We start from the raw sequence: 21,359 nt of genomic DNA, 5'->3' as shown, positions 1-21,359 counted from the left end.
GCTTAAATTACCTACTTCGGGGGTAAAATAATTGGCCTCAAGTATCCTACAATGATTAGCAAGTAAGAGTTTTAAACCTGTTTTAGATCTGCTTACCCATTTCTATATTAAAATTTTGTGTGTCGAAATAAAGCTTTAGAAGACTGCTATTATTTTAATGGGGCATTAAGTGTCTAGTTACTAGAGACTTAGCCACATGGGAAGTATATACACATGTAGATGTATGTCAAAAATCTGAAATAAAAAGGGGGGAAAATGGAATTAATGGTCCTAGGACTCTCTTTTTATAATTCTGGGGCACTAATCTCACAATAGTACTATATTCTTAGAGTTCTACCAAGGACTCCAATATTCTCAACATAGAAGAATTAAAAGACAACCTCATGGAAAATAAGTGAGAGTTAAAAGTCCATGTCACATTTGCATTTTTCTTTAGTTTGGTTTGGCTTTGGTATAAGAGTGGAGTGTTTTCTTATAAATACTGCATAATAAGTAGCTGCTTCTTCCCAATGTGCTTTTATTTCAAAATAAGCTTTGAATAAAAGTTCTGAAAAAACCTTGGTGTTTCAAAAACAAGCAACAGTTTCTTTTCTGTGAGAATAAATGATACATAGAAATGAAATGATAAAATGCAAAAGGAAACATACCATTCCATAGGCCTGTTGTTGGACCCAGTTGATATAATCATTCCTTATGTCTATCAATTCTTGTACTTCATGTATATAAAATTTATCATATTGTATAATCTGTCCTGTTTTCTCATTTACCTACAAAAACAAATAAATGTGTAATTAACATTAGGTTTAACCCATACTTAATACAGAGATTGAAAAATGTTTAAACAGAAAAAGTTCTGAAATTTCTAGCTAATTTTCTCTATTAAAAAAAATTTACTGAATGCCTACTATTTGCAAAATGCTAGTTAAGTGCTATGTGAAACACAAAAATATCTAAGATGGAATATCTGCATTCAGTACCTCAAAATCTAGTAAAAAAGAAAAATATTTCTATAACCACCACATAGTAAGAGATATGTACCATTAAAGTATATACAGTATATAAAAACTAGAATCTATAAGAACTTCTGTTTGGGGAATAGGAATTAAATAAGAATAGCTAATGCTTGTTAAGTGTCACTCTGTACTGGCATCTGAATAAAATGAAGAAGTGACATTTGGGTAGGACACAAAAAATGAAGAGAGTGCAAATTATCACCCTAGAAAGTACTTACTAATTACAAAGGTAAAAAATCTCTCCAGTGGAGAACACTAACTTAACTGAGTTATCAAACCAATCACCACCAATACAGAGACAAATATTATGTTCCTGGTAACGCAACAGGAAGTATAAGCATCATCTATGAAGCAGAAAAATGTTTAGCTTGAATCTAATCAAGTCTCTTGATCTAAATTCAAGTTTGTAGGAAATACAAGGGATAGAGAAAAAGTAAACATCACCGTAAGGAAAATAACAAATATTCTGATTGTTAGGACTTGCATAAGAAGACTGGCCAGGAGTCTCCAAACAGTTAAGGTAATGGGATAAAAAAGTGGGGGCTATTCTTTTTATTTTTTGATTTTTTTAATGTTTATTTTTGAGAGAGACAGTGAGTGAGCAGGGGAGGGGCAGAGAGAGAGGGAGACACAGAATCCAAAGCAGGCTCCAGGCTCTGAGTTGTCAGCATAGAGCCCGATGCAGGGCTCAAACTCATGGACTGCAAGATCAAGACGTGAGCCAAAGTCGGATGCTTAATCAACTAAGCCACCCAGGCACCCTCCAAAACAGTGGGGCTATTCTAAATCAATAGAGACACAGAGGTGTTCTGGTATGGGATATAGCAGAGCTCCTTGCGTCAGACTAGCCTCCTGACAAAAACAATTATAAACTCTGGACAGTATATAAAAAAACTCAACAATTTGAAAACACTGGAGATCAACCCAAAGCAAGCAAGCAGAAACAAGAATGAACACAATCTTTGAAAGAAGAAAGCACGGGTGTGATACACATTTTTGCCCAAGGAAGTGCTTCCAAATCAGCATATGTAAGAGCTCAAGCACAAAGCAGCAGTTTTACCAGAAGAGTAAAAGACTCTTTACGGAAGAGTCATAGGTCACAAAGTTAAGACAGCCAATGTGGCAGTGAGGAAGTAAAACTTCCAGAAAGGAATCTAGAGGGTGAAGCCACAAAACCAGTCAGCAAATTCCCCATACATCATTGGCTAACCTTTTTTTTTTTTTTTTTTGAGGGGGGCGGGGCAGAGAAAAAGAAAGGATGCGAGTGAGGGGCAGAGAGAAAGAGAGCATCCCCTGAGAGGCAGACAGAAGGAGAAGTGAGGCTCACCTAGGCCTCATGCTCACTGACGCAGCGCATGAGCTCATCTGATGTGGGAATGGAACTCACAAACTGTGAGATCATGACCTGAGCCAAAGTGAGATGCTTAATGACTGAGCCACCCAGGTGCCCTGCTGGCTAACTTTTAAACCATTAGTGTATAGAGTGAGACACTGGGGGAAAAAAACACCCCAGCAGAAAGCAGCACCTGGGAGGTTCCTCTTAAGGTAGACTTCAAGACAAGTATTTCTGGAGAAAAAAGGACACATTTGGTAGGCATGATGATAAAAGGATTAATTTATCAAGAAGTTGTAACAATTCCAAATAACAATGCTTTGAAATATGCAAAGGGGGAATTGATAGAATTTGATGGAATTTTTAACACCCCTCTCTTGGTAACTGATAAAAAATTGACAAAAATAGCAAGAAAAGAACATGTGAACAATTTCAACTAACTTGAACTCACTATAATAGAACATACCACCCAATAATTGTATAGAGTGTTCACTAAAATAAAATATCCTGGACCACAAAACAAGTCTTACTAAATACATTTAAAAGAATCCAAAGTACACCCAGTATGTTCTCTGACCACAATGGAATTAAAGAGTTAGTAACTAAAAGACATTTGGAAAATCCTAGAACATTGTAATCATTTTAAATAAAACCCTTTTTTTTAGTTTATTTACTTTGAGAGAGAGTATGCATGTGCATGTGTGGGAGAGGAAGAGAGAGGAGGAGAAAAAGAAACCCAAGCAGGTTCTGTGCTGTTAGCATCTCAGGAACCATGAGATCAAGACCTGAGCAGAAATCAAAAGTCTGACACTTAACTGACTGAACCACACAGGCACCCCTGAACAAAACACTTCCAAATTACCCAAAACTTCTCTTGAATCCATCAGAGAGCTAAAGCCATAAGATTACCAAGGAGCCTGAATCCCAAGGATCGACAGATACTTCCAAACAGAAACAGAATGCCAGAAATGGGTCACCTGTGGCAAAGCAAGAGGGAAGATACCACTGTCACACAAGCAGGGAAGAGGAAATCAGCTAAAATTTTAAGAAATTGCTTAAGACTGAGTATGGGATAACCTGACAGGGTTTTATAACCCCTAGGTGCCCCAGACAGTTTGCACTCACTCAGACTCTCTTCCACAGACCTCCACTGGGTGGTCTCTGGGATGACTGGAAACAGCAAAAGATCACAAGTCTCTCTCAGTGGTGCAAGGAATTGGCTTCCACTGTGAGAAAAAAAGAAGGCCTGCCATCCTGCCCATATCCTTTGCTTATACAGAGAGAGCAAAAGCCTTAAACTTACACTGAGAACGGTAAAGCAAATTCTATGCATTGTTGCTGGAGGAGGGGGAAACACCCTCACTTCAATAGCTGGGAGGAATGGGGGACAACAGTCCTGAGCCCAGAATCTTATATCAGTAGGACCAGAGGATCCCTAATGCTGATGGAGGGAATAGAAACTCTGAGTAAGTCCCACCCTGAGATCCAGGCATACATAATCACCTAAGACTAAGGCTAAGACAATAACATCAAAGAAAATTTTCTGTGTCCTCTCCTCTATTAATCCTGGAAAACACTGAGTAACAAGCAAGACCAGTTTACCACTGAGGAGGGGCAAGAGTGAGAAGGAAAAACCCTCTATCAAGCAGGCATACAAAGCAGAACACAGTGAGAAAAAAAACTTTTGACATTTCACTTCTGTCCAAAGCATCAGGCAACACTAAAGGAATCTGAGGCCTCTGGTATAAAGCCAATTCAGATAGTGGAGCAAGAAGAGGCTTTAGGAAAATATTGAATAAAATTAAAAGTGTATCAAAATTTGAGGGATCCTACTCAAACAGAGAAAAGAAAAAGAAAACTTAGCATTAAATGATCATATTAGAAAAAAAGGTTTAAAATCAATGATCTAAGCCTCTGTTTTAAGGACCGAGAAAGAGATGACCAAATTAAGGACAAATCAAGTAGAGAAAAGGATATAAAGAGCAGATATTTCTGAAAGAGAAAACACTAGAGAAAAATCAAGAAAGCAAATGTGTTTTATGAAAATATTAGTAAAGTTGATAAGCCTCTGAGGAAAAGGGAGAAGACAAAGTACCACTAACGGGAATGAAAAAGGTGGCATCACCACACAGACACAGACATAAATATCACCACACAGACCTACCAAAATTGACTCAAGAAGAAACAGAAAATATAAATTACACTGTACTTACAGTAAAACTTTGGATTGTGAGTAATCTGTTCTGCAAGGGTTCTCCGTAAGACAAGCAAACATTTCTGATAAATTTTAACTTGATAAACGAGTGACATCTTGCAATACGAGCAGTATGTGGCACCGAACATCACATGATCACAAGTGAGCCAATGGTTCTTTAAATTCGCTTTGATTTGCAAGCACTTTGGATTATAAGCGTGTTCCCGGAATAAACTGTGCTCGCAAACCAAGGTTTTACTGTATTTATAAAATTTAATAGGAAATTTTAAATTTCCTAGAAGAAAACTACAGGCCAAGACGGTTTCACTGGTGAATTCTATCAAACATTTAGGGAAGAAATGAAATAATATCAATCTTAACTCAGAAAATAGAGAAAGAGGAATTATTTCTTAAAAAAAGTTGGTGACAATATGAGAAACAAAAATTATCAGATCAATATTCCTTATATAAGCATAAAACCTTCAATAAAATATTAGCAAATTAAGCCCAATAATATATATAAAGTATAATACATAATGCCCAAGAAGAATTTATCCCAGGAATGCAAGGCTGGTGTAACATTCAAGTGTCAATGCATTTCAGTACATTTCAGAAAAAAAGGCAGGAAAAAAAAGGTTTGTTCATCTCTACAGATGCACAGAAAAGCATCTAACAAAATTCAACACCTCTTCATAAAAAACACTCTAAGCAAAATAGGAATACAAGGGGACTTCTTCAAAGAGATAAAGCCCATTTTACTGCAAGTCCATAAGAGTAGAAAATAACATGCTGTGTATATATATAAAAAAAAAAAAACCCAAATGAATCTATAAGAGAATTACTGAAACTGATAAATTAATTTATCAAGGTCACAGGGTGCAAGATCAATACACAAAACACAACTAAATTTCTCCATACTAGCAACAAACAACTGGAAAAAAAAAAACCTAAATTTCATTTACAATAGCAACAAAACCAAATATTTAGCAATATATTTAACAAAAGATGTATAAGGGGCGCCTGGGTGGCTCAGTCGGTTAAGCGTCCGACTTCGGCTCAGGTCACGATCTCGCGGTATGTGAGTTTGAGCCCCACGTCGGGATCTGTGCTGACTGCTCAGAGCCTGGAGCCTGTTTCAGATTCTGTGTCTCCCTCTCTCTCTGACCCTCCCCCGTTCATGCTCTGTCTCTCTCTGTCTCAAAAATAAATAAACGTTAAAAAAAAAAAAAATTAAAAAAAAAAAAAGATGTATAAGACTTCAGAACTACAGGGGCACCTGGGTGGCTCAGTCGATTAAGCTGCCAACTCTTGATTTCGGTTCAGGTCATCATCTCACAAATGTGAGATTGAGCCTCAAGTCTGGTCTCCATGCTGGGTGTGGAGCCTGCTTGAGATCCTCTCTTTCCCTCTCTTTCTGCCCCTCCCCTACTTGTGCATACACATGCGTGCACTCTCACACGCTCTCTCTCTCTCAGAGGAAAAAAAAGAAAAACAATAGTATTACTGTTAGGTAGGAAAATGCCCAAGAAGAGGAATGCTGAGGTAGTATCAGAATTTACTTTCAAATGACAAGAAAAAAATACATACATATATGTAAAAGCCAATGTGACAGCATGTTAACAATTACTAAATCTAGAATGGGAGGCATGTACATATCTACTTTGGGGCACGTAGCTGGCTCAGTTGGTAGAGCATATGACTCTTGATCTCAAAGTTGTAAGTTCGAGCCCCATGTTGGGCACAGAGACTACTTAAAAATAATATAAAATCTTTAAAAAAAAATAGGGATTTATCTTTCAATGTTTCTGTATATGTGAAGATATTCAAAATAAAAACCAAAGAATAAAGTGAAAGAAAAGGACTTCAAAAAGAAAAGTCTGAGGAAGAAAAGTCTAGACAAAGATAAGGAGAATAGCATGAGCTAAAGGAGAAAAATTTCATAGGGAAATTGGGTTTTGAGAGTCAACAAATGATAGAATCAGAGTGATATTTTATGAAAGTTATTCTGTTGACAGTGTGAAGTATACTAAAAATACAGAGGCTAGGAGTAGGGAAATAAATCAAGATATTAAAGATTGAAGATTTCTAGAAAATAAAAAAGAATGCAGAGCCTGTGGTAGCTAACTGATACAGAAAAGAGTCAGACCTAACTTCAAAATTTCAAGCAAGAGTAACTGGAAAACAAATGCTGGCAACACAAAGACATATGAGTCAAGAAAAGATGAGTTTTGATGGGAGAGGATCAGAGCTGGGAAGGATGAGAAATTTGGTATTAAATCTTTTTTAAATTTTAAAATGATGGCAAGACTGTCAAGTAGCTCAAGAGAAAGGCCTGCCTAAAACACATTAATTGAGAACATTTTCCTTAAAGGAGACAACTAAAGCTGTGACAGGAGGTGAGACAGTAGAAAGTAAAACAGAAAGGACAAAGTGCAGACCACTAAGAAATATGCCACATTTAGGAGAAGAAAATAAGCCATCGAAAGAAACAAATTCGATCTAACATACAAACTAAATAAAACTAGCTAAATTTCCTGTAAAAATAACAAAAATAATTGTTTATAATTTTCAAAAATCACTAAACCAACTAAGCAGCATTTGAAAAGGAACAAATGAAATCACCTAGTAGATGCATAAATCTATCAGACAGGTGCTTATGTCCAAACAGGTACTCTACGCCATGAGATGAATGAATGGGCAAAATGAGTAACACACACACACACACACACACACACACACACACACACAGTTCATGCTTCTAATGGCACTTTACATTTTCACTGAAATACAGATTTTACCTTAAAATTCACTCAGATGTTATGTTCCACTGATGAAATAATAGTAACTATCATTATGGACCAATTACTAAGTACATGTCATGTACATTATTTCATTTAATCTTTAAATCAACCCTATGAAATAGATACCATTGTTACCATCATATGGACAAATATACTAAGATGTAGAGTTCAAGAAACTTAACTAAAGTCACACAGCTAACAGAGCCAGAAATCTTAACTCACTATATGGCCATCTACTTTTTGTTCCTTGATATATGTTCATATATATATGAGTATTTGCATAGAAGTATACAACACATAGTTAGAATGCTATTATATTTAGAACATATATACACATTTTTTTCTTTTTATGAACATGTAAAATTGCCATCAAAGGACACCTGGCTGGCTCAGTCAGAAGAGCATGCGACTCTTGATCTCAGGGTTTTAAATTTGAGCCCCATGTTGAGTGCAGAGATAACTTAAAAATAAATAAATAAGCCTAAAAAAAATTTTTTTAAATAAATAAAACCAATCACATACAGCCAATGTTTAATCTTGGGGCCCACTCTTAAGGGAATAAATAACCCAGTTTAAGAAGCGCATGTTAATCACACCGCTTTCATTTTCAAAGTTGACACTTTTAATCCCTCTATACACTGACACAAAGCACTATGAGCTCTTTTTTTTCCCACTGTTTGATTAATTTATATCAGTGGTCAGGATACACATTTAGGAAGAACTGACCAGAGTAAAACTGCTATTCCTGGCTTTCAAACAAAACTAAGATATCTAGTTTATATATCGAGATCAAAACCTTCATCCTAGAGCAAGGTCAATAAACTACAACCTGTCAGCAAAATCCTGCATACAGACTATTTTTGCAAATAAAGTTTTATTGGAAAACATCCATGCCCATCTGTTTACACACTGTCTGCAGTAAAGTTGAGAGTTGTGGGTTTTTTGTTTTGTTTTTTTTTTTTTGAGTGCTGTTTCCATAGAAACCACACGGCTTGCAAAGTGTAAACTACTACCTGGTCTTTTACAGGTAAAGTGTGCAAACTCTTGCCCTAGTCTTGTCCAAACTCTTTCTATTAAAAAAGAAAACATACACAATAATTACACAAAAATCTCTTTGGCTTTTCCGTCTCCAATATTTATGTTTATAAATATACACACCAACCTTTTTTTAATATTTATTTTTGAGAGATAAAGCATAGGTGAGCAAGATGGGGGGCATGCAGAAAGAGGGGGAAGAGAGGATCTGAAGCTGGCTCCATGCTGACAGCAGAGAGCCAGATGCAGGGCTTGAACTCATGAACCCTGAGATCTTGACCTGAGCGGAAGTCGGATGCTTAACCAAATCACCCAGAAGCCGCTACACACCAACTTTTAATCATGAATGTACTCTAAAATTTAGCAAGTTCCATACGAAATGATTCACATCTCACTGACCTCTGAAATTTTTTTTTAAATATTTTATTTTTATTTTATTTTAAATATTTTAGATTTCATTTAAAAGAAAATGTTTTTTAATGTTTATTTTTGAGAGAGGGAAAGAGACAGAGTACAAGCAGGGGAGGGGCAAAGAGAGAAGGAAACACAGAATCCGAAGCAGGCTCCAGGCTCTAAGCTGTCAGCACAGAGCCCGACGTGGGGCTCAAACCAAGTATTTTAAAAGGTAAACTGCAGTTTCCTTCACCAACAGCAACCAATGTTTGCAGTTTGTATATCCTGCAATACATGTTTGTGAAAAGAAGTGCTATGTTAGAATAAAAATTAACAATTCAAAAACCAGGTTTGGTTTAGAAACAAATTTCAGTCAAATTTATACTTAGGAGGAAATTATGGTGGATAGTTAATTAGTCACAATGATTTAACAACTAAAGAGAAAATCAGTTAATACTGTTTTTAAAAACAGGGAAAGTAGACACTGAACAAGGAAGACTGATCCAAAAGACCTGCATATATATTAATGACTTACATATAAAATCAACAGTTTAAAAAATACATATAAAGATACAGGGACACCTGGGTGGCTCAGTCGGTTAAGAGTCCAACTCTTGATTTCAGCTCAAGTCATGAGCTCATAATTCAGGAGATCAAGCCCCATGCTGGGCTCCACACTAACAGCATGGAGTCTGCTTGGGATTTTGTCTGTCCCTTCCTTGCTTGCGCTCTTTCTTTCTCTCTCAAAGTAAGTAAACGTTAAAAGAAAAAAAAATACACACACACACACATTTGTATAGTAGATAAGATGGACATTATTTTCTCCAGGAAACCTTCCTTAATTCTTCAGTATTACAAGCCCTCTTATGTGTTCTCATAGCACCCTTAATTTTCCTTAATCTAACACTTACCATGCTGTATCACAAATGTTTATTTACTGGTATGTATATAACTGTTCTACATTTAAAATCTAAACAAGGGCAGAAATCACATCTTTTCCTTATCATTGCATCCCTAATGTCTAATACAATGATAAGCACACAGTAGGCACTCGGTAAATATTCGCGAAATGAATACAAAAGAAAAAATCACATGGTAGAAGTTCAAAACCTATACATTCAGTATTATTGCCTTAAATATACAAAATAAAATCTAGATATGTTTGATCATAACATTTTTATTTCACATTTTCATTACAGTTTAGTATTCTGGTTTATAAGTCTCAGTCCAGAGGTGGTATATGTTAAGTATATACGTGTACCTTATCCGATTTAAGGGTTCCTTATTAAAAAAAGTTTGAAAATCACTGATCAGAAGATTAGCATGATATGTAGCAATTAGGCTACAGAGAACAAGTCGGTCTCCGCTTTAGGCATATCAGTAGCTCTACATGTACTGTGTCAAAACCCAAAAACTACTAAATAACCAAATTACTTGCCAATAAACTCATTTATCTGGGAATATATGCACTTCTGACAGCAGGTACCAAAGCCATCTTTCTTATAATACCATTTGGAATACTGGGAATGATTTTTAACTTAAAAGTTTTTCAAAGGACATGACATAAGGGAGGAACAAGTCATCCATATATCCTGAAATGATTAGTAAACACATAGTCCAGTTCTCTTCCTAATCCTGGTCCACTGTAGGTCAAGAAGGCAACCATTTGAGGAAACTTCTAATTTGCAACCGTGGAACAGAGAGCAGAGAAATATACAGTTGTCACACAGAAGGTGTCTTTGAAAAAACAAGTTTCTGATAAGTAATTTGGTTTCACTAAAGATGAAAATGAATCATCCCTGACAGTTAATATCCACAAGGATCTATTTATGGCAGATTAAGACCAAGGAAAGTTTTCTCCAAAGTAAGGAGTAAAAGAAGGATAAGTGACTGCCCTAAGGATGCCCACTAAGAGATGCTTAAGACATTAATACCATTACCACCCTGGTTTTGAGTCTGTAAATAACTTCAAACAACCCAGTTTCCACATAACCCAATAAGTCAAATTGAAAGTAGCTGTTTCCCATCCAAAATTTGGTAGTGATAATAACAAAATCATTGCCTTATGAATGCAGAATTCATTATATATTGTATAATTTGAACAGTATATTCATCCTGGGAAACTACAGGCCAGTATTTTAATCCTTATTTTATAGATAATTCTCCATTTGCATTATGATGAAGACAAAAGACCTGTTCAAAATCACACTGATAGGAAGCAGCAAAAATGGTCTCTTCATAACACAATGCTATCTGCAATTATAGAAGTATGAACCTCTAGATCTAGGGGCATAAAATAAAAGCAAGGGGCGCCTGGGTGGCTCAGTCAGTTGGGCATCTGACTTTGGCTCAGGTCATGATCTCACTGCTCATGAGTTTGAGCCCTGCGTCAGACTCTGTGCTGATGGCTCGGAGCCTGGAGCCTGCTTCAGATTCTGTCTCCATCTCTCTGCCCCTCCCCTGCTTGTGCTCGCTCTGTCTCTGTCTCTCAAATATAAAAAATAAAACATAAAAAAAAATTTTTAAATAAAAACAAACCCCTTCCAAATATATTACTATACCTGCTGATAGAGTAGTACATTAGAAACAGCAGGGAAAGAAAAACAGAAAGAAATAGGGAGGGAAAGAAAGAAATAAAAAGAAAAAGAAGAGAGAAGAGAGAAGACAGAAGAGAGAAGAGAGAAGAGAGAAGAGAGAAGAGAGGAGAGAAGGAAGAGAAGAGAAGAGAAGAGAAGAGAAGAGAAGAGAAGAGAAGAAAAGAGAAGAGAAGAGAAAAGGAAAGAAAAGAATAAAGAAAAGAAAGCAGAGACTTTGGAAGTAGATTTGGATTTGTATTTCAACTCTGCTACTTACTGGTTTATGATCTTTGACATTTAGGTTAAGGGGCAAAACATAAACTATACAAAGTTTAAAAAATTAAATGAAGAATATAGTAAAGTGTTCACATGAATTAACATACAAGGGAGGTTCTAATTCTAGCCACTGTTAAAATTATTTTCCCTTCCCTTTTAGCTGGCAAGAATGTAAGATCCTAGTATCTAGCATGGTTCCATCAAAAAGGTCTCTGGAGCCACCTAGGTGGCTCAGTTGGTTAAGCATCCAACTTCGGCTCAGGTCATCATCTCATGGTTTGTGGGTTTGAGCCCCGTGCCAACTCTGTGCCGACAGCTCAGAGTCTCAAGCCTGTTTTGGATTCTGTGTCTCCCTCTCTCTCATGGCCCTCCCCTGTTTCTCTCTCTCAAAAATAAATAAACATTAAAAAAAATTTAATTCAAAAAGGCCTTTGGAGATGGAGCCCTATAGTGTTCCTCCTCAGTACAAGTTGAGGTCTCTGATCTAGGCAAAGAACTTAAGTTACTTGTGGGGCCTCCTGGGTGGTTCAGTTGGTTAAGCATCCAACTTCAGGTCAGGTCATGATCCTGGGGTTAGTGGGTTCGAGCTCCACTTCGGGCTCTGTGCTGACAGCTCAGAGTCTGGAGCCTGCTTTAAATTCTGTGTTTCCCTCTCTCTCTGCCCCTCCCCTGCTTGTGCTTTGTTTCTGTCTCTCAAAAATAAACGTAAAAAAAAAAAAAATTTTTTTTTTAAAAAGAACTTAAGTTACGTGCTTAAGTTCTGTCTTTATTTACAAAAAACAAAAAGTTATATTTCGTCTCCTTCTTCCACCCTCCCTTTAACTTGTGGTAACAGACACAGCTAAGGAAAAAAATTATTTTTTAAAGAGGCAATAAAGATAAGCAGATAAAGACTGGAGACAGTGAATAACTATTTGGGAATAGGGTCCAGCTGATGGACAAAGGATGGTTCACTGAAGTAATAGAAAAAGAAAAATCTAATTAATCTCTTAAATCCTAGACAAAAGACATACAGAAAAAGTATATTTATCCCATGAAGACAAAGGATCTTCTTTAATAGCAGTTTACTGCAGAATCCAATTAACCCTAAAATGTTAGAAGAAAGCCTTCTTCTGGGAAAGGCAAATGTAAGAATGACTTTCCCATGGAAAGAAATGACAATTATCTCTTCAACTATAATAAAAGACATGACTACTTTACTAGGAATCTTGAATGAACATACTAAATACAAAAGAAAAGAGTAAGTTCAAGAAGTTTAGCTGACGAAATACCCAGAACTTCACTAAAAGAATAAGGAAGAAAAGCAAATGGTCTACACAAGTTCTTTCTTACAGAGAACAGAAGGACTATCTCTTTTATCCCTTAACATTTACCTTAGTGCTAGGCAAGAGTTTGAAAATGCTACAGAAGAAGAAACTAAAGATTAAAGTTCTTAAGGGTTTTTCAGTCATTTTAGAGATAAGAAATATGCTTCTCCCCTTAGGTCATGTCTCCCAAAACAGCTCCTCAAGAATACCAAATGGTGTAACAAAGATATACCTACCAGCTGTCAGGGATGTCTCAAATCCATCTTTAATGAAACAGCTGAGACTCTACTTCTTCATATAACTTTGAACTGCTACAAGTGTAAAGGGTACTATTTCTTACATTGGGAAGAAGGGCAGGAAAGAACAATAAGCAAATTAATGAATTATAGGTGGTTCCAATTTCAAGTTAGTCATTTATTTCAAAAGGAAATACTTTGATTGAAGCCATTAGTATCTAATAGCAAAAAACTTGAGTTTAAATGTTCATAATCATAACTAGGATGCAGTCTCATATGATAACCACCTATAAATAACAAAAATCATTTTTAAACTAACAAATTATGTTCTTCACAAGAAAAGGTAAGAAGAATTCTAATTCATTAGTATGCTATTGTTCTGCCCAACTACAGAAAAAGCTATCTACAAATGCCTAACAAAGTCAAGTAAGACCAAAGCTCCAAAGTATGTATTAAAGAAACATTTAGGTAACTTTTCTAAATTTCTGTAATATACATCTCTTAGGCTAACCTAAATTTGTAATATTAATGTTAAAATAAATATCGATCTGTCAGTAGCAATGAGAAAAGAGGGGAAAAAAGGAACTGCTGAACATACCCTATGCAATATTTCTAAAACCTTTAATGCAGTATGAAGAAAACTGTTGAAAATTCTTCTTTCAGAAGGGGGAATGCCGATCTTGTAGAGTTTCAAAAGATGTACCACAACTTCCTTAAAAAGTTCTACAATCTTGAGGAACAGTGGAGGCTCAAGTACTGACCACCAGTTTTCTGTTAAAGGGTGAACACAAAAATAAAATGAATTTTTTTAAAAAATCACAGTTTTCAAAGGAATCATATGGGACTTTTCTTCTAAAAGCAGTGGCTCTTAGTCCTTTGAAAATCTCAGGAAGATTCATATAACAGTATTTTATTCTAGGATTTGGAGATACCATCCTACTCTTAAGTTAAAGAATACTGTTCTAAAAAGCTCTCAAAAGCAAAAATAAAGTAAGAATGGTTACTGAATTTATTTCTTGGCTTCCTAGATATTAAAAACTCATTACGATACCTAATATTAAAATCAGTTATTAAATAGTACTTTGGGTGGGGTTGGGGGGTGCTGGCTGGCTCAGTCAGAAAAGCATGCGACTCTTTCAGGATCATGAGTTCCAGCCCTATACTGGGTATAGAGATTACTAAAAAAATAAATACATAAACTTAAAAAAAAAAAAACCCACTAAACTTTTTTTTTTAAAAAGTGCTTTGTTAGAATTTTGATTTTTAAACATTCTAAAATCCCAACACTTTGGGATCTTTCCAAGTTTTATTTTTTAACTTAACAAAGTTGAAATACTGTGAAGCACCACCTTTAAAATGCAAGGTACTCCTGAAAATCAGATACTGAGAACAATGTAAAGTATAACATGTCTGTCCTTCACCACATTCACTATTTGCAGTTATTAACTACAAATACCATAATCCTATAAAGCAGACAGAAAGAATACAAACACTTTTGACAACATGGAAGCAATACTCTTGTGAGTCCCTACTTCACTCTTATTCATGAATTCTCTCGGAATTCAGGATTCTACTCCTTGCTTGCTACTTTCTCTGCTCACTCTCAGCCTAAAACCTCTTGTATTGATTTTATTAGTTCTATATATCTCAGCTTCACAAACCGACAAATACTATCAGGAAGGAGAGTATCGGATTAAATGTAGCAAGCAAACTTTAATGGTCAGGAACAGAGATGAAATCTATACAATATGAAAAGTTAAGGCGAGAAAAGTTTAGGCCAAAAAACTAGAGTCTAGAGACAGAAAAATAAGATCAGATGAGCAGTAGAATCTCATCTACATGCAGAGAAATAAAATCAAACATGGGGAAATTACCAAGTAAGAGAAATGTAAGGCGAAGAGTTAACAGAGTTCAAAGAGGATTTACTAACCCATGTTTGTTCAGTTTTAATTGTTCCTCCTCCTTTACTTCTTTAATAGTTAAGACTGAGGGGATGAGAGAGGGGAATATGGAAAACAGTTTTTATCTTTCCTGATACTGTCTTTGCTGTGTTTGATTAAAATTTTAATATTTAACATGCTTTGCCTCTAAAAACTAGTGGACTAGTTTTTCAGAGGACTAAAAAAAGCAATAAAAGGAAAAATAGGTTTATTTTTCACGAAGTGTCAAATAAGCAGGACAGCAAAATTTCAGACAGCAAAAAAATTAAAAACTTATGAGGATTTTCATTTAAAGCGAAAAAATTACAAAAGGAAAAAATACTAAAATTCTTACCAAGTACTTTCAGTGGTGCCTTTTCTAGGTTCACAAGAGCTGTACCAAAGGGAATTGCTATTGTTGTGAAATTGTTGGAATCACTCATCAGGGGGCATTCTGGTAGAGTAAGATAAAACCTCAATGCTTCAACATCAGGTAAGGAGCTAGTCAGCTTAGGGATAAGATTCTTTTCCAAACTAGCTGCCACCTATATTTTGACAAAAAGTAAAACCTCCTTTATTTAAAATAAATGTACTTTCCAAAAAGAAGAAGAAAAATCTTACAATACAGCAAACATGAAATGGTATTTTACAAAAATGTAGCTTACAATTAATCACTGAATGTACTTTGAAGCACAATGAAAATTAATGCCTAAGAGCACTGCTAAGAAAATTTTAAAAATCTTGTGTGCAAGTCTAAAGACTTAACCAACAGCGTAATGTTAAGTAATTAAAGGTCCACTCAAACATCTGGAAAGCTTTACAAATACTTGATAAAATTGTAAATTTTTCAATTTACTTTGATAAATTTACTTGATAAATTAGAAATGTTTTAAAATAAAACCCTATTAATTCTTATATTAGTTTATATAATAAAATCACAGACAACACTTCATAATGAAGCATTTGAAACTGTAAAGTTAATTAGGCTACATACAAAGTAACATGGATTATAAAGTTCAACAGACTACATAACACAAATATAAAATACTTTAAGAACAAACCTGCTGAGATATTTGAGGATGATCAGGTTGTATAAGTTTGTGGAATAAAAGCCTAGCAGCATTCATATCAACTCCTGAAAATTTGGTGCCTGTTCTATAGTGATCATCATTGCTATAAAAGAAAAAACAAAAATAAAAGAGAGAGAAAGAAGGAAAATAATAAAACTGTAAAGTTATTTCACTTCTTTAATATATTACTTAATATAATAAATTTGAAAAATTCCACATACCAAAGAACTACCACTTACCTAACAGCCAGAAAACTTCCATTTAGACAACCAGAGGAAGAAAATGTTCCATCTATTTCGCTAGAAAGAAAGTTAAAAATCCACAAATCACAAAATGAGAAATGTACATGTTTTCCTTTTTTAAAAAAAATGTTTATTTTTATTTATTTTGAGAGAGAAAGAGAGTGAGCATGACTGGGGGAGGGACAGAGAAAGAGAGAGAATTCCAAGAATGCTCCACGAGGCTGTCAACACAGAGGCCAATGCACGGTTCAAACTCACCAACTGTTGAGATCATGACCTGAGCCAAGATCAAAAGTAGGATGCTTAACTGACTGAGCCACCCAGGCACCCCACTTTTTTCTTTTTTTCTGAGAGAGACAGAGTGCGAGCAAGAGGGGCAGAGAGAGAAGGAGACACAGAATTGGAAGTAGGTTCCAGGCTCTGAGCTGTCAGCACAGAGCCTGATGGGGCTTGAACTCCCGAGCCATGAGATCATGACCTGAGCTGAAGTCGGATGCTTAAATGACTGAACCACCCAGGTGTACCCCACCCCTGCTTTTTTATTAATAACAATATTTAATTTAATATTTAATGCCACAGAGTACACCTCTAACCAATACTCAATTAGAAGTAGTAAGAGTTTTATAAATTACTAAAGATTAATTAATACTTGATAAAGGTTTACTGTTTACCCTAATCTCATCCTCTGATTCTTCAAACAAATCTGATGGTCTTATTTTGTTTTTTTGCTTGTTTGCTTGTTTGTTTGTTTTAGGCCTACTGTACCCGGCTATTCGCAGGAGGTCTCCTATCCAAGTACTAACCAGGCCCAACCTTACTTAGCTTCTGAAATCAAATTAAGATCAGGCACAGTCAGGGTGGTTATGACCATAGACTAAAAAACTGAAGTTCTTTAAAAAAATTTTTTTTTACATAAACATACACATTTAATTTTCTTAATTACACATGGTATTAAATCTAATCTGGGATGCTATATTTCTGAACTTCACTCTTTGGGCTTTTAAGAAAAATTTTAATTTGGGAAAACAATCTAGAATTCAAAAAAGATTATCAGATATAGCCCCATATCCCAAAATCCAATACCACCTGCAAAAAAACAAAAAAACTGTAAGTACTAAAACAAGTTCATCTATAAGCAAAATATTCAAGAAAGAAGTAATACTCAAATCTTTTATGGAATACAAAAGTTAAAAGACAGTGATCCTAGGATGCTAGAAGTAACATTATTTTAAACCCAATCCTAAAGTGGGTAAGTTTAGTACTTTAAGTTATCATTTAACATTACATACATGAAAGAATTACAACTTATATATAAATGACATCTCTTAAAATATCCATTATTATAGAAATTCTAGACATTTAAACTTATGTACATAAACCATTTGTGAAATACTTAAATAAAAACTTCTAAATACAGGATGCACTACCATGGAGGTAAGAGGTCATGTTTGTGTTTGTTTTGTGTCGGTAAAATGTTTTTCTTACTTGGCTATCTCCACAGGAAATCTTCCGGAGGGGTAGCTCAGCCATTTTTGAATTAGAGCTTCGTTCACAGTCCAGATCTGCTTTGAAGGATCCGGACATCTAAAGTCATCTGGTGGCCCACAGTTCTAAATTTAAAAAATAAGTAGATTAGTCAGAGGAAACAAATATATAACTTAAACCAAGACACGTTTCCACTATGCATTTGTTTTTTGTTGTTGTTGTTGTTTTTAACAGAGTATATCTCTACTGAGCACCTGAAACAATACTTACCAACTGGATCAGAAAAGTTTTATAGACTTGAGGGCAAAAAAATTTAAGGCAATTACTTTGTAACATACAAAGAACATTAATAATTACTAATTAATTAGTAATTTAGCTTCATAATTAGCTTCATAATTATTTATATGACTACTGTTACCTGAGGATTAGAGTAATGTGAAAAGCTTTGATCTCCACCTGAGAAAATTCTTTTCACACAGAAATATTCTTCAGAATCTGTAATAAAAATAAAATGCAAAGAAATTCAAGATTTACATGAAATTTTTCAGAGCATCAACTATGCTATTGGATTTTCTCTTAATCATCTAATTTAATTAGACCTACCATTCAGCATTCAATGATATAAAATGACTTGAAATATTCTTAGTAATTACTACGGAAATGAGATGGACCATCGAACAATTCCACAAGCATAAGCAGCACCTCAGAAGTTGGTAAGTTTTTCTTCTGCACAAAAAAGTGGTGTTATCTAGTCTGTATCTTTTTTATCCCAATATACTTTAGTTTAAACTGAAGATAATGTAAAAACTGAATGAAAGGTATAAAAGACAGCTCAGAAGAAATTAAAATTAAGAATATTCATTTTTTAAAAGAATGTCAACAAACAAGTAAATATTAAAACCTCTTCATACGTGGAATTTGAGAAACTTAACAGAAGACCATAGGGGAAGGGAAGGGGGAAAAAACAAACAAAAAGCAAAAAAACCCAACTTGTTACAGACAGGGAGGCAGACCAGAACAAACTGAGGGCTGGTGGGGATAGGGTGTCAGGGGGACAGGGAAAATGGGTGATGGGCATTAAGGAGGGCACTTGTTGGGATGGGCGCTGGGTGTTGTACATAAGCAATGAATCACCGGAATCTATTCCCAAAAGCCAAGAGTACACTGTATACACACATGTATGTTAGCTAATTTGACAATCGATTATATTTTTTTAAAAAAGCTTCTTGAACAAACACTTGATAATGCAAAATTATTTTCTCTCAATATAGCTGTATAAAAGTAAGCTGACACAGCTCTTCATTGGCAACTGTTTGTCAATAAACCCAAATCCAGTCAAAAAAAATTAAAAATTAATAAGCAAATTTAGAAGCGAAGACAATAAAGTTCTTTTTCAAAAAGAGATTAAAAGGGGTGTGGGGTGGGGGAAGGTGCCTCACTGACTCAGTCAGTAGAGCACATGACTCTTAATCTCAAGGTTGTGAATTCAAACCCCACATTGGGTGTGAAGCCTATTTAAAAAAAAAAAAAAAAAAAAAAAGATATTCAGGGGCGCCTGGGTGGCTCAGTCGGTTAAGCGTCTGCCTTCAGCTCAGGTCATGATCTCACAGTTCCTGAGTTCGAGGCCCATACTGGGCTCTCTGCTGTCAGTGTGGAGCCTGCTTCAGATCCTCTGTCTGCCAATCTCTCTGTCCCTGCCCTGCTTGCTGGCACACCTTCTCTCTCTCTCAAAAATAAACTTAAAAAAAAAAAAAAAAAAAAAAAAAAAAAAAAAGACATTCAAAGTTCCTTCCTTTCTTCTCTTCTACTTCTCAAAATGGAAAGAGTATTATCAAAAGTACTACTGGGGGGAAAAAAGTATTGCTGGGATAGTACTTAGGGTATTACATACCAAAACACCAAAGCTCATCAGTACTGTTAACTTAAGGCTAATTATTTCCAAATATAATACATTTCTGTCATCCTGCTGACCCCCACCACCCCTTAGATGACTAATTCTTCATTTTGTATTATTTTGACCGTGGCTGCTACAGAATTAAAAATGCTTAAGGAAGGAACCACATCTTAATTTCCTTATTCCCTACTACCAAGCATAATGTTTTATTTGCAAAAGAACTCGCTAGATATTTGTTAACATGAATATATAAAGTAATATTTATCTAGCTTAGAACATACTAATAGTAAGAAGTTCAGAGTTCAGAACATCAATATGACTTAATTTTCCACAAGTACCAAGAATGTTCTAAGGTCAAAACAACTTTTAAAAATAGATTAAAAGGGTACAACTTTTAAAAATAGATTAAAAGGGTAAATCTAAAATATTAAATAAATCAGTGATTCAACATAAAATCTTTTCTCTATATCATTTTAATAAATCTACATGAAATCCTTCGCTTTCTCAAAAGATTTAGCAAGATGTTATTCATTTATCCCCAAAATGTGATTTTGCTCTCTATAAATAATCAAGAAGTATAGTACATGAATGGGTTTCTGGGGGGTATGAGGAAGATGCCAAAAATTATTTTTCTTAATTTCCTTTTAATTACTACTGCAAAAAATTTATAAAACCTAGTCATTTGTGTTATACAGCTTCTTGCAGACTGAATTTTGCTGATGGTACCCCCAAAGTTTCTCTTCACATTTTTCTTGGTCTTTTGTACTTCCTGTAAATTGGTAGTTAGATCTAGACAGGCTTTAATTAAATAAGTTTGTTTGTTTCAACAAACAAAACTACTAGAAGGTGATACTGGGAATCATTCATCCATCAGGAAGCACATAATGTATGGTTGGATTCCTTTTTGCAATGTTAGGAACTACCGACGCTCAGTGCTAAGACTATTCACTGTGGGTTGAAAAATAATGATATGCTAACACTACTTCCTCATCTTGTAGCTGGCCCATTAGCTTCCTCCCATCTATACATAGTTTGTTACACTGAAATAGGAAAATACCAACTCTTGATCTTTTCCATTTACTTACTCTTCTCTTGCTTTTTGAATATGCATTTCTTCAATACTAAAGAGGGTAATAATTTTTGCATGGGTTTTTAGTAACACAAATTTCCTCTTTGGGAATTTTTATTAATTCCCTTTATTAAGCATCTTTTTTTGTTTGTTAATCTTTATTTTTGAGAGAGAGAGAGAGAGAGAGAGAGAGAGAGAGAGAGAGAGAGAGAAAACGTGCACACATGCAAGCGGGGGAGGGGCAGGCAGGAAAAGAGAGAATCCCAAGGATGCTCCATGCTGTCAGTGCAGAGCCCCAAGTGGGGCTCAATCTCACAAAATGTGAGATCAAGACTTGAGTTGAAATCAACAGTCGGACGCTTAGCCAAATGAGCCACCCAGGTGCCCCTATTTATTCTTATTAATGTTTGTCTTATTTATTTATTAGGTACCTTACTGTTTTCTTCACCAATATGTATAAACACTTTGGCTATTCAGGTTAATTAATCTTAGGGTGTATTTGCTACAGCCATTTTT

The 21,359-nt window shown here is 35.2% G+C and overlaps 1 protein-coding gene across 12 annotated transcripts in view; it reads right to left on the bottom strand.

The window, feature by feature from the left end:
• Positions 1–21,359, bottom strand: part of HERC4 (HECT and RLD domain containing E3 ubiquitin protein ligase 4) — a 137,481-nt gene that overhangs the window by 41,734 nt on the left and 74,388 nt on the right. For all 12 annotated transcript variants that reach the window (XM_060642616.3, XM_060642607.3, XM_060642610.3 and 9 more), the window contains 7 exons: positions 18,299–18,375; positions 17,881–18,005; positions 16,393–16,452; positions 16,145–16,256; positions 15,439–15,628; positions 13,763–13,935; positions 648–767 (listed from right to left, as the gene is read on the bottom strand). In XM_060642616.3, the coding sequence (XP_060498599.1) occupies positions 648–767; positions 13,763–13,935; positions 15,439–15,628; positions 16,145–16,256; positions 16,393–16,452; positions 17,881–18,005; positions 18,299–18,375 (857 nt within the window). The remainder of the gene's footprint in view (positions 1–647; positions 768–13,762; positions 13,936–15,438; positions 15,629–16,144; positions 16,257–16,392; positions 16,453–17,880; positions 18,006–18,298; positions 18,376–21,359) is intronic.

This window comes from Panthera onca, chromosome D2 (genome assembly GCF_046562875.1).
Source record: "Panthera onca isolate mPanOnc1 chromosome D2, mPanOnc1 haplotype 2, whole genome shotgun sequence".
NCBI classification, from domain to species: domain Eukaryota; kingdom Metazoa; phylum Chordata; class Mammalia; order Carnivora; family Felidae; genus Panthera; species Panthera onca.
This window is presented reverse-complemented; position numbering and strand designations above follow the sequence as displayed.